This window comes from Solanum pennellii, chromosome 7, assembly GCF_001406875.1.
Source record: "Solanum pennellii chromosome 7, SPENNV200".
In the NCBI taxonomy this organism is placed as follows: Eukaryota; Viridiplantae; Streptophyta; class Magnoliopsida; order Solanales; family Solanaceae; genus Solanum; species Solanum pennellii.
The window spans coordinates 49692077-49706115 of NC_028643.1; the positions used below are offsets into that span (position 1 = coordinate 49692077).

General features: G+C 31.0%; 1 protein-coding gene across 1 annotated transcript; it reads left to right on the plus strand.

Moving 5' to 3' along the window:
* Window positions 1–415: 415 nt before the first annotated feature.
* LOC107025823 (ER membrane protein complex subunit 8/9 homolog) lies at window positions 416–6098 on the plus strand. Its single transcript, XM_015226585.2, has 5 exons — window positions 416–748; window positions 1104–1250; window positions 1354–1416; window positions 5522–5688; window positions 5781–6098. Exons 1-5 carry the CDS (start codon window positions 542–544, stop codon window positions 5809–5811), a joined length of 615 nt encoding a protein of 204 aa, XP_015082071.1. The 5' UTR covers window positions 416–541; the 3' UTR covers window positions 5812–6098.
* The last annotated feature ends 7941 nt before the right edge of the window (window positions 6099–14039 follow it).

Genomic DNA, 14039 nt, shown 5'->3' on the forward strand with positions numbered 1-14039 from the left:
GTGACTGACTTTTCATATTTTTTCAGTTTTTTGTGATATTCAGCAAGTTTAGAGGTAATTAAAGTTTAATATCTAATTAACAATTAATGAGATGCTATATAATTTTTATTCTGTATAGGGGTAAACTGGTAATCTAACTTTACACTTTAGAGCTTCCCACTTATAATAATATATGATTAGTTAATATTATTAATCTATAATGTTGATTTATATTAATTTATTTTAAATTTAGTATAATAAATTGTCCTTATCAATAAAAAACGAAATTGACTAGTAATATTTTATATAATAATTACTTAATAACATGATGATAATAATAATATTAATAGTAAATGAATTTTTTCTCATTTTTATATTTCAAATAAAAAGAAGTTAAGAAAATATCCTTAATATATTAAAAGATATATATTCCCCTCCAAATAAAACTTATAGCGAAAATTCTCCAAGTACACTAGAGAGCATCGGAGTAGTCAAAGACGCAGAAACAGATTCGATCGGCAGGCCGCCGGAATAAGGATTCTCAGAGTGATTGTTTGAAGAGATGGGTGGCGAATCGAATTACGAGATTCATCAAAACGCCTACATCAAGTTAATCCTTCATGCCCTTAAGCACAAGACTTCCTCCGTCAATGGTGTTCTTCTTGGTAGAATCTCCGGCAACGGCGAAAACGTCGAAATTGTCGAATCTGTTCCGTTGTTCCACTCTCAGATTGGTTTACTTCCACCACTCGAAATTTCACTTATCATGGTCAGTTCCCCTCCCTTTGAATCAAAGTGGATTTTAGTAGCGCAATTGAAGTATAGTAATTGTTTTGATAATGAAATTGAGCATTATGTTTGTATTTTGTAGTAACTGAAGTACACTGATAGTTGTTATAATGAAATTGAAGTACACTAATTGCTCGGGCTGGGCTCAGCTTGATGCCCAGGCCTAATTACAGGTTAATACTTGTAGATGTGGGTTCGTATACACTATATCTGTAGGATAATAGATTTCAACTGAGTATAAAGGGATGTTTTGGAGAATTTTCAACTAAATATGTACCATGCCTTCTAACTTGTTTGGAAGTCTCTTCTTATCTTGTTTAATTTTATTTGGATAGATTGAGGAGTACTATGCTGATAAAGGTTTGAGTATTGTGGGTTATTTTCACGCAAATGAAAGATCTGATGATTTTGTGGTCGGAAATGTGGCCAAGAATATTGGTGATCATATCTACAAATATTTCCCTCAAGCTGCTTTACTTCTGGTACCCTTTTTTCTTACTCAACATAGTTCTAATTCGAAATGTTCCAATCTTTGAATTGTAAGTTAACAAAGTGCTTGAGCTTAATTTGCCTTGTATTTTACAGATGGATAACAAGAAGCTTGAAGCTTTACTGAAGGAGGGCAAAGACAGGAGTCCTGTTATGCAGGTATGCACATATCATTTTAATGAGCTATTGGCTTTTGAACTAAATTCAGTCTTTTTATTCTTCTTCATATTCTTATTCCGTCCAGTTAATTATTGATGCCAAATTCCAGTCATTATGCCATTCAAATTTGAACTTTTGGTGCATTAAGCATTAGTGACTACGTGACCAACTTCATATATATGGTTTATTCTTCCTTGATAATCATTCTAGCTGTCTTATGGTTTCTCTTCTATATCTGTCCCATTTTTCACGTGGTGATGAAGTTAGTTGGAATAATGTGGTTGCTTTAGTTCTTTTGTTTCTATTTAATGCGGAAGGTTATTAGTTCTTTCCATTTACTAGAGAACTTCATGTTGTTATTTGACAACATAGAACTCTGTCCTTTTGCTTTGATAATTATGGGAGTCCAGGAAATCAAGTTCGCATCTAAGTCTGTATGTCCACAATAATCTTCATGTTCTATTTTTGCTGGGTGAACAAATGAAAATCCTTGTTTTATGTTCTATCTGCATTGTTTCTAATTAATCCAGTTGGCACGAAGGAAAAGCAGTTGATAATCTTACTTCTCTGTGCAAAGGGTAATGAACTACTATGCAATGGCTAATGGGTATGACTTGAGGATTGTAAAAACTGATCCCACTAGGACTTGGTATATTTGTGAACTTGGAATGTCCTTTTAGATGTTCTATCTCACAGGATAAAATGAGTGTTGGGTTGAGTAACAAAACTTTGAAATCAGAACATAATTGTGATCCTTGTTGTAAAACCCAAGAGAACTCATTAGCACAATACTTGAAGAAAGAATAACTCCCTCTGTCCCAATTTAAGTGTCTTAGTTTGATTGTCCACAAAGTTTATGAAATAAACAAACGTTTGAATCTTGTTGTCTTAAATTAAAGATGTGTGTAGTCCTTTAAATCTTGTTTTCTTAAATTTGCCTAGAAGAATGTTGGAATTGAAAAACATACTAAAGATAGAAAGAGACACTCTTTTTGGACAGTCCAAAAATGAAAGTAAGACGCTTAAATCAGGACGGAGGGAGTACAAAACAATTCCAAGTACACTGTTAAGGACATGAGAGGGAGATTGGAGACTGATCTCAATCTGAATGTGACAAAATCCAAGCTTAAAAGGGCTACGTTGATGGCCCTTGAGAAGTTAGATAGGAGCTTCAAGGATAATTATTATAATCTTGAAATATATTTAAAGGGCCATCCAAGTCATAAATATCGAATTTTTTCCGTCCTCAAGCCATACTTATTAGCCATTGCATAGTAGTTCATTATCCTTCTACCTTCCACAATATCAGAAAATGTCATATCCTTCTTCAACTCCCTTATAATTGTCCAGCCTACTAATAACCTCAATTTCTTCATCATACTCCAAATTGGCAAATCAAAAAATTATAGTCCTCAATAACATGATCATTATCAGATGCTACCTCAACGTCTACATGATATGTTTCGATATGATGCAAAATTATATGTTTATGGATGATCAAATTTGTCTCATCTGCAGCATACAAGTGTATAACTCCAAACTCATGACGAATAAGGTTCTGCAAAGCCCTAAAATACCATCATCTCCATCAATAATATAGTCCCTACTCGGGTCTGGCAACTAACAATTGTTTGACTTTAATAAACCTTAGCTCTTTCTTGAACTCTTTGACAAAAATCTTTATAAGAAAGCAGGTTTTGGGTCAAACCTATGACAGAAGTTCGCCGGTTTCTTACTATTGAATCAGTGAGGAGAAAAGACTCATTCACCCCATAGTGGAAACACACTTTCACTTTGTCAATCATGCTTCGGTAAAGATCACATGCAAAGGAAAAAATGAGGGACCACATCAGCAACATACATACGCCATACAAAATCTGTGAATATAAAAACTCTAGAATGACAACACATTTTGGGACCATAAAAGAAAGGAACAGAACCATAAGAACATTGAAACTTTACATATTAAGCTATGATTTACATACACAAAAATAAGACACTCCACATTAACAGCTTCTCTACCCACCACCTTAAATAATTATTTAAATAGAGAACCAACCTTTTTGAGCTATTCCTTTTGTCCTTCTCCTTCATAAACAAGCTATGAAGTCAACTTTGGCCATAGTTTTTTTCCCGATCAATCACCAAAAGAACTGAGTTAAGGGTTAAGGATTTGGGTCTGGTCGAGTAAGGGAATTGAGGAAAAGGGATTATGGGTTTGGGTAAAAAGAGTCTGGGTCGGTTTCTAATATGGAGCGGTTAAAGCTAGTTGGCATGGGTATTAAATAAGTGGGACATGTTAGTGATGTGACCTGTTTAATTTGATGTTATTGTCCCATTCAGTATTTTTAAACCAAAAATTGGTATTCAAACTGGCTATTTGAGCTGTTAGTGGTAAGTGGCATGAATGTGCAAATTGTGTCATGGCAATGACAAAAATATGCACAACTAATAATGAGTGGCACAGCAGAGCCGTTTCTGATAGTTCGATGGTATATTTTTTCTTTTCTTCTTTTATTTAAAGACATGGGCAATCTCGTCATTAAGGTGGTTTTAGTGGTCATGCTAACGTTCCGAGTGGTAACTAAGGTAGGTCTCGTAAATCCTATTGGGCTTCAGTTTTGATTAAGAAATCAAATGCTGGGATTGCAAGCAAGTAGGTCACAAGAAAGCTGCTTGTCCCTGAACAAGAAACCAGGTGACCATTTTTCTGAACCGAACCATAGCACTACCATCAAGGGCTTAACATGATTGGCCCGATGGTATCAAATCCCTATTTATGGATATATTCTACACAAATCATTTTTCCATATAGGACACTAAATGCGTTACATTCTTGAATAGTTGAAACTCTTTCTTAGGACTGTTGTTAAGGTCTCGAAGGCAATTTCATTTGATAACAAAGAGATTAAAAATTGGATATTCTCTTTGTATTTCCATCGAAGATGGGTTCATTTCTATAATACCATTGTTGAGGAGAACAACTTGTTCTTGAAATCATCATGGCTAAAAGATGAACATAATGATGGGTTCGAGAAAGAAGGAAAGTTCAGAACCCATCTGAGGTGGAAAAATTGAGGGCAAGTACAATGAATAAAGTGAGAACTCATTTAGTTCAATGATGGGTTTGATGACTTTGTCCCAATTTTGTTTTGTCTTGTTTGTTGGACTATATTACCGTTGTGTTTATGAAATGGGTTTGTCATCCAATGTTACTTGGTCGAGTCAAAAGGAATTACAAGCATATAATGGTAGTGGATGTGAAGGAAAATACTGTAATTGACCTAAGCCAGTCAAAACATTTCCTTCAAAAATTTTGATTGATGAGTTAGCTTTTGTTTAAATAACTCAGTTGTGTTTCTGATAATTGCTTTTGAGTATTGGGTTAAAAAGGGGATAAAGAAAAAAGGAGATGTGGTAATCATTGAAGATGTGAAGGCGACCATAGCAGGTCGGAGAGGATGAGAAACAAAAGGAATTAATATTATGTTTTCATGCACTTAAAATTTAGGTGCATGACACCTATCATGTTGGTGACAGGCGTGCACGAGATATATTTTTGTCAAGTGGAAGTGTTTAAATAATCACTATGAAAGTTAGTGGTGGTGTCTATCTGAAAATTGATGCCAAGTTTGAGGTATCTCTAGATTTGCCCATGATATTTGTTGTTGGCTAATATAAAAAGAATTAGAAATCCCATTCCAACATCTTCAGGGGGGAAGACAATATCAGCATCCAAGTTTGAATTCGAAATGGACCGTATTTTCTCTGTTTTAATATGGGGTTAAGATGAATCACCATGCTTACCTTGCAACAGAGGAGAAAGTTGCTCTAACTCAGTCAGATGAAATCAAGTTATCAGTTGCTTTCATCTTCATGTGAAAAACGGAGAACTATCTGTTATGAGTACTTGGCTTCTTATGAAAAGAGTTCCAGTGGACAGCTGGCCTGAGAATTTTGAACTTCAGATTCTTCTTGGGGTAGTTTTGGAATTCCTTATTAATAAAGCATATTGTTCTTCTAGACTCTGATTTTAGAGTTGTGTTCTTTAACAAGTTCATATCATTAGCAGTTTCCTTTACTTTAGTTCTTTTTCTTTATTCAGCTTTACACTAAGGAATCATCTAGGAGCTGGAAACTAGCGGGAGCAGATGCAAGCGGCTCTCTGAAAATCAAAGAACCATCTGCAAATATTGTTCTTCTAGACTATGTCTCATCAGGGAAATGGAAGGACATCGTGGATTTCGATGACCATCTGGATGACATTAGCAAGTAATAGCTACATACAATTATCTGCTTACATCCACATTGTTTTCTATAATTTACTTATGATTTCTTCTTCTCTTGCGAATTCATTTTGGTAGGGACTGGCTGAATCCAGATCTCTTCAAGTGAGATGTCTACAGAGGATGACACAATTATCCTGTTGTTACCGCGTAGTTGCTGAGTTTATGAAGAAACAATCTAATGACTCTGAATTTGCAGACTGTTGAAGATCACCAATTCCCTAATGGCTTTTGAATATTATTAGAAGATAGGGTTCATATCCTTGCAAAATTACGCGTTTCTAATTCTAATAGGTCAAACATGAATTTTTTGAGCAACACAACTCAATTTTGTACTGAATGGGGAACCATAAGTTTTTATTTTAAAACTAAATTGCATGGTTGTTTCATGGGTGGTAATATAGGAATATAGATTCTCTCATTTGTATCAAGTGCTTCACATCATCTATTATACATAAAAAAGTATACTAGTAAAATTTAAACCCATAACACCCCAAAAGATAAAAAGAAATAATAGAAAGATACTAGGGTTCTTCATAGTTTGTTTAAATCAAACCAAATTAAATTGTTTGGCAACCCCCACACCCCACACCCCATCACCACCAAAAGTCATAATATCTGAACAGGTTCCATTATGATGAGAAATGGAGCACTTCAACCAATACTTTTATTTACATGTGGTCCAAATTGGACTATATTAAAAGCTATATAATTTGTTGGGCAATGCATGTGGCATGGGCATTTTCCACTTTTGGTAAAGTCTATAAGTCATGTATATTTAGGGACATATAGGAATAAATTCTTTCTCATCCTTTATTTGTCCTCCTTTGCCTATAAATATTCACAACAATTTTGCCCATTGAGTCATTCTAATAGCTACATGAAACTTGTGATCCATAATACATCATTTTCTCCTATATTTCTACTTGTGGAGATCTCTATTTTCCTCATAACTTGTCTAGAGAGTTATTGTATGAAGAGGTAGGGAGTGGAGTGCAGCCAAGGATGACTTGCCGAGATGTTTGTAGCCTAATGCAATGACATATCGGCAGGTCATCTTTGGCTACATTTTATTCTCTCCTATTCATGTAAAACTTTATAAGACGTATATGCATGTATATATGTTTAGTTGAGGTGAAGTCAATGAGTGCACATGCAATCACAACCCAATTGGAAAACATTCATTTCGAGTTAATATATGTTCATATAATCTTGTTGCAAGCCACATACATATAATTTGAGGTGAAGTTATTGGTGCACTCGCACCATTCGAAAAAGGTACTCTCTCCAGTTTCAATTTGGCTCTGTTTTTAAGAGGTAAGAGAATTTTTAATTTTGTGGTCCTAATGTAAAATACCAAAATATCCTTTATTATTGTCGTCTTAAACATGTCATGCAAAAACTTAAAATTAGAGAGTTAGTNGGCTCTGTTTTTAAGAGGTAAGAGAATTTTTAATTTTGTGGTCCTAATGTAAAATACCAAAATACCCTTTATTATTGTCGTCTTAAACATGTCATGCAAAAACTTAAAATTAGAGAGTTAGCAAAACAAAGGAATGAGACGTTCTTTTTTAAAATGATAAGAAAGTGCGACAAATATATGACCGTTTTACCCTTCACTTACAAAAGAAAAGAAAAATCCTTTTGTGGATGATAATTTTTGCTGCATTGAATCATTTTAATGGAGAGGATTATTTCACCTTCCAACAATTCAAATATACTATTCTACTTGTTCAATTTTTATAGGTTTAGAGAATATCTAAAATCATTGGCCAATCAACAAAGAAGTCACCCAAATAGGGTGATTGTTCATTTTATTTCAATTTGTATTTACATACTAAAAAGTTTGTGATACTCATAACATTGCAGTTTAAAATGACTCATATTACAAGAATTAATGCTTACTTGAGATTCATGTGCAACGCACTTGTCCAAAACTAGTATATATATAATATGTCTTTTTGTGTTGAGAGACGTCGAGCTAATTAATATACAATTTATATACTCATACCTTGTACAATTTATCATCTTTTGGTCATGTAAGACTCTACAAGACATATTGTATTAGTAGTATTATTTCTTAAGGATAGACTGTATCGTTTTTCATTATTACATAAATAATGTCACAGATCAATAATTTAAAGGATAAATCTACAGAAATGAAGAATACGAGGCAAAGATATTATAAAAAGAAAGTAGGATAAAAGATTAAACAAATTATTATTAAATAATAAGCAAAGGTAATGTAAGGGCCGGGGAAATAATGTAAGGAGACAATCACACAAAATCAATATTAGGGGTTTAAAAATTANTTCTTAATTACTATTAGCTACAAAACATTCCATACTCATTGATTATTCTTAATCATGTTTATGCAACATTGGTAGTGGAAGTATTTAAATTTTTTTAAAAAACATTGATATTTCAATCTTTATGTACAAGATTCTTTTTTAAGTTTTCTACCCAAAGTTTAGTGTCAATTTTGTGACTAACATAAATTTGAATTTGTGTTGAAAAGTTATATCAGTTTTTTTAAAATAAAGATATATTTTATTTATATGATTCAAACGTAAAATTCCTGATAAAAAATGAAGCAATATTAATCATTCTACCACAAATTTTTTAGGGTATGTTATGCGCAAAATTCGTTATTTATAAACAAATAAAAAGAATCAATCAAATTTTTAAACATGTGTCTTACTTCCTTTTTTTTTTTTTAAATAATGGTGGTGTTCGAGAGTTAAAGTAGCACATATGTTTGATTATTACAAAATGGGATTTGATACCTTTCAATAAATACAAGTATCAAAAAGTCTTAGGTCGATGGAAAAAAATTACCTAGTAATATTTTCATTTCTATTAAAATTTAAATCATGATAAAATATATATCAACAAGATAAAACCCTTAATTATTTTGGTGAATGTTAAATGGACCTACTAGCCTTGTCAAAAACTTACAAGGGTGGGACACATTTAGCAATCACTTAATTTCCTAGCCTAAATATACTCACTTTGCCAACATCCATTTGAAAAACAAATCTAAAATTTTTGGTCTATAAGGTTTGCATGAAGATGAAGAGAGTGAAGTTGCAGCCAAGGATGACTTGCCGGACCAAAAGTTGTGACCATTTTCTAGTTCCGGCAAGTTGTTTTTGGCTATAAGTTTGCTCTCTTCTTCTCATGTTATCCTCGTTAGACCTTTTTTTTCCCTATTCTCTACAAGAGTATTTAATTTTGAGGGTCTTGGACATTTTCAATTATGAGCACTATTACTTTGGGTGAGGTCAGACCACTTGGGTGATCCGTCCTTTTGATTAGGTGATAGTCAGTGTGGAGTTTATACTTTTTTCAATATTTTTGATTTTTCTTTAATGTATTTATGAAAAGTATTTTTTAAATGTTTTTCTTTGAGAACGTGATATCTTACTCTCTTATAATTTAAATAGAAGAAAATTATCTTTTAAAAAATTTTATATGTGAAAATTAAGATCTCTAAATCTCGTGTGGACGTAAAAAATTGATAAGGAGCTAGAAAATTATTTTTCTACTTTTTTTTTTTTGTGTGTGTGTATGTTTTTGTTTATAGTTAAGCATAAAATTTACTTAAACGATATTTATATATAATTAAGATTAACATTATAGAGTTGAAGGTGGGGGGTAGGGTGTGAGAATGGTGGGCATTGAGGGGCTAATACTATGGGTGAGATGTCTCCGAAGTCGGAGTGAGTTAGTAGAGGTTCAGGGGTTCATCTTTGATCAATTATTATACAATTATGTATAATATATGTTGATTATACCTATATATATATGTATTATTTGTTGATTATACCTATCTATCCATATATAAATAGTGTAACTTTTCATCATGTATAAATAATGTAATATTATATATGGTTAAAAAATTGTTTAAATCCATTTTTACTATATATAAATTAAAAAATTATATAAAGAAATAACACATTAATTTATTTATGTATTCAATATGCATGCTAATTTTCTTTATGAATCAAAACACGTAAAAGTATTTTTGATAATAATAACAATAAAACTTAAGATTTAAATCTTCTATCTACTTATAACATGTTATGTCTGAAGTATGATTATTTCATTTATAAATTTTGTTATTAAAAATAATACCTTCTTTTATATATATATATATACCTATATTATTATATATATATATATATATATTAAACTTAAGAGAACTTTGCGGCGCATGATTATGGTGTCATGTTTTTTTACTTTTTGTAGAATTAATGAATTAGGAAAAAACACATCCTACAAACATACATATTATCATGTTTGCCTTTATCATGAAAATATAAAAAGGCTAAGCATACTAAAGTTTCCACTTGTTGAACACAAGTTGATGTTTGTATTTTGTTCTACCTCTAGTGACCCACCTTTGATGTACAAGTTATTTTTTTTATTTTTTTAATAGGTGATTTATATTTATTTTAAAATTAGATTAATTTGTAATAGAAAATTCTATCTTTTAAGAGTAAGATATTTTTATTTAATTACTCTTAGTTCTCTCTTATTTAACATAGCAAATATTTTTTGTCCCATAATCGATAAAAGTAGTTTTGAATTAATAATTTTTAAAAATAAGTTAAGAATTGATTTCTGGTGAAACATCATCATAATTTAAAAATGTTCTGAGTCCCTTCTCGAGTCTTGGATCCACTGTATATATGTCCTTAATCTCTCTTGTATATGCCATAGGAGTGCCTTTAGCCTTCTAGCACATGCACCTCCATAATTTTCATCGAAACGTTGTCATAAGTTTTTTATAGATCGATGAATACTAGATATAGATGTCTCTTCCTTTATGTATATTGTTCAACCATATTTCAAATCAGATAAATGACTGATATAGTTTAACGTCTTGACATAAATTTAAACTGGTTCTTAGAAATAGACATGTCCCTCCTCACCCTTAGCTCCGCCACCCTCTCTCACATCTTTATAGTGTGACTTAGTAATTTGATATCCATATAATTGTTGTTATTCTATGGAAATTGAAATTATCTATGAGCTTTATTGCTAATCTTTAGCTAATTTTCTCATAGCTAATACAAAAATATGTCGATAACTCGTTTCTAAATAGAATTAGCGGTGGATTTTATTTCATTGCAAAATCTTATTTTTAGGAGTTCTTGTTCTTATAAAGTAGGATCATAGTACTCCACTTTCATTCAAAATCGTAAGGCGTCTTAAAATATTTCGAATCTCTTAACACAATGTCCTTGTTTCCTTCTTTGATTTGTTGAAGATCTTATGAAAGTATAATCGCGACCTTCGTCTAATAAGTGTATATCCTCCATAAATATTTTATTTTACATCCTCGTTCTTAATGCACTTCACTTGAATGTCTATTAATTACACCCAATTGATCATCGTTGATCAGTTATCGTATACATTTGCACTTCTGTTTAGTGTAAGATAATGACTAGAATTGGAGGATATCTCTTATTTCAACCAACAAAAAAAATGTTTCATGGTTATGCTTTACTAGATCTATTTATTATTTTATATTTGTCCTTTTTATAAATTCTGGCTCTTGGTCAAGGAAAAGAATCATTCAATAATATAATTATTATATAATACAAGAAGGTGAAAAGGCAAAGACTTGTATAAAACAAAGTGTATAAAATAAATTGTATAATTATAAGTGTATAGAACAATTATATACAATTTGAATTTGTATAAAATGAGAAAGAGAGAAAGGCAAAAGAGACTTGGGCAAGGAATGTACAATTGAATCGAATTGTATAAAATGAGAAAGAGAGAAATTATATACAATTTGAATTTGTATAAAACGAGAAATAGAGAAAGGCAAAAGAAACTGGGCAGGGGAGTATTTTTATTGTATAATTATAAGTGTATAGGACGAAAATATATGTATTTGCATGTGTATATACAATTTTCTATCGATTTATACAAACAGAAACACAATTTATACATTTCGTTTCTATTTTTATAAGCGAGAGAGGCGAGGGTGGCGAGCGAGATTAGGGAGAGTGGGGAGCGAGATCTGGGAGAGGGGAGAGAGAGGAACAAAAATATATGTACTTATACAATTTTCTCTCGCTTTATACAAATAGTAACAGATTTTATACACTTGTGTTTGTATAAAAGTGAGAGGAAGCGAGCGAGAGATGGAGCGAGAGAGAAGAGTGGCGAGCGAGAGTTTGAGAGAGAGAGGGGTGACTGACAAACAGTTTGCTACGGGACATAATTAAATCAAAGGGTGGTTATAACAATTAATTTGATTTATTAGTTTGTCATTATATACAATTTTCCTTTTATTATTTAGATATAATTTTTTGTCACTAAAATATGAGTTATTTAATCAATTAATTATTAATATAAAATATTATAATCCGACTAATATGCTAATGTTGATGTATGAATTTAAGAACAATTCATAAATAAAATATTGTCTCTTAATGAAAGTCCATTAAAATTACACAATTAGTATACACACACATCTCGAGTATAAAAATAGTTTAAATTATTTTGGTATGTTTATTTTTTTTTATTTTATTTTATGATAAAGAGTCTTTTTAAAATTTATTTATACAAAACATAGTTCAATAAATTTTCTCTATAAATCATTATAGTTGTGTGACCTTTTGAGATATTAACTCCAATTTATTAAGATGACAACTATTTATTCTCAAATAATTTAAGTGAAAAAATAGTGAACATGACAATAAAATTTCTATTCTCCTAGCAAGTTAAAAATGTTATAAAAAATAATATTCTTCGTTAATTATTTACCTTGACTCAACTACATGAAATAGAAAATCTCATAATAACTCTAAGGTATAATTGAAAAGAATTTTTTGTAAACTTTTAAACCACACACAAAATTAGGTAAGAAACAATGAATCAAACACTTGATAAAAATAATCTCTGCATTACTAATCCCTGTATATTACCAATCTCTGCATTACTAATCCATGCATTACTAATCCCTGCATTATTGATCTTTGTACCGAACGACCCCTAAGTGTATATTTGTGTACATCCAAAGTTGGAGGACGTAAATGTAAAATGAGATCAAATTAAAGGGCATATTTATGTATTATGTCCTTTAACTTGGACTCAATTTACACTTGCGCTCGCGAATTTTGGATTTATACAAGTAGGCACTTCAATTTTTATAAAGTTGAACAAATAGACACACACGTCCTACATAACAATTTGAGGCCTATGTATACCATGTCAAGTAGAACTCATGTGTCTAAGTTCTATTCTCTACTTGTCCACACCCAGAGCTCGAGGGTGTAAATGTGAATGGAGACCAAGTTAAATAATATATTTATGTATAATGTCATATAGAAATATATCTTTTATGGAGCTGACTAAAAGAAAACTAAACATATAATTGAAACAAATAAAATAGTATATATATTATATGAATATATATTCAAAATCTGATCATTATAGTTCATGTTTATTTGATCAACTTCAAATGAAGTATATATGCACACAAAATTTATGCATGTACCAAAGTTGTTGGAATAGTAGTTAGCTCACACAAAAAACATGCATCTACTTTGACCAGAAAGAATTATACACCTATAAAAGGAAAGTGTCCATATGACCCAATGCATCCCATCATTTTTCTAAATTACTTGTTTCTAGTTTTCAAAAGAAAGACAGTAATTTTTCAGCAAACATTTAAGCATTTTCAGCAAAATGAAATGCTATAGTTGGAAAGTTTTAAATATTTCGGATGATAGTTCCAAAGTAACAAATCTCGTTTGAATGTCTCTTGATCAGCTTTTATATATATATATATACATATCCAAACGAGGTTTGTTACTTTGGAATATCTTTCGAAATCTGAAAAACTTTTCAACTATAGCATTATTTTTTGCGGAAAATTTGTTTTGACAAGATAAATTCTGACCATTTGTTTTGATGAATGTACTTATGGATTTGCAAAAGTCCAGTAACTTTAATCAGGTGTGATTTCATGTATTTAGAAGAGTTTGAAAAATCATAGTTAATTTTATTAATTATATCTGGGATTTTTGGTACTGTTTGTTTTTTTCAAGATAAAGTAATGAAGTTTCTCATAACTGTGTATTCTTCGTATGAGTCTTGTTCATTTGCTTTCCTTCATTATTACACTTTGCTTAATTTCCTTTGTTTCGTTTATTTGACCCATGTTAGCTCTTAAATAAATTGCTTAATCGATATTTTACTAAATTAATCTTACTAATAATATTTTGGAACTCTAAATTTGACTATTACTAAGGCAGTATACAGAAACTTTTCTGAAAAAGCAGTAAAAGAATAGTATTTAATTTGTAGTTTTAA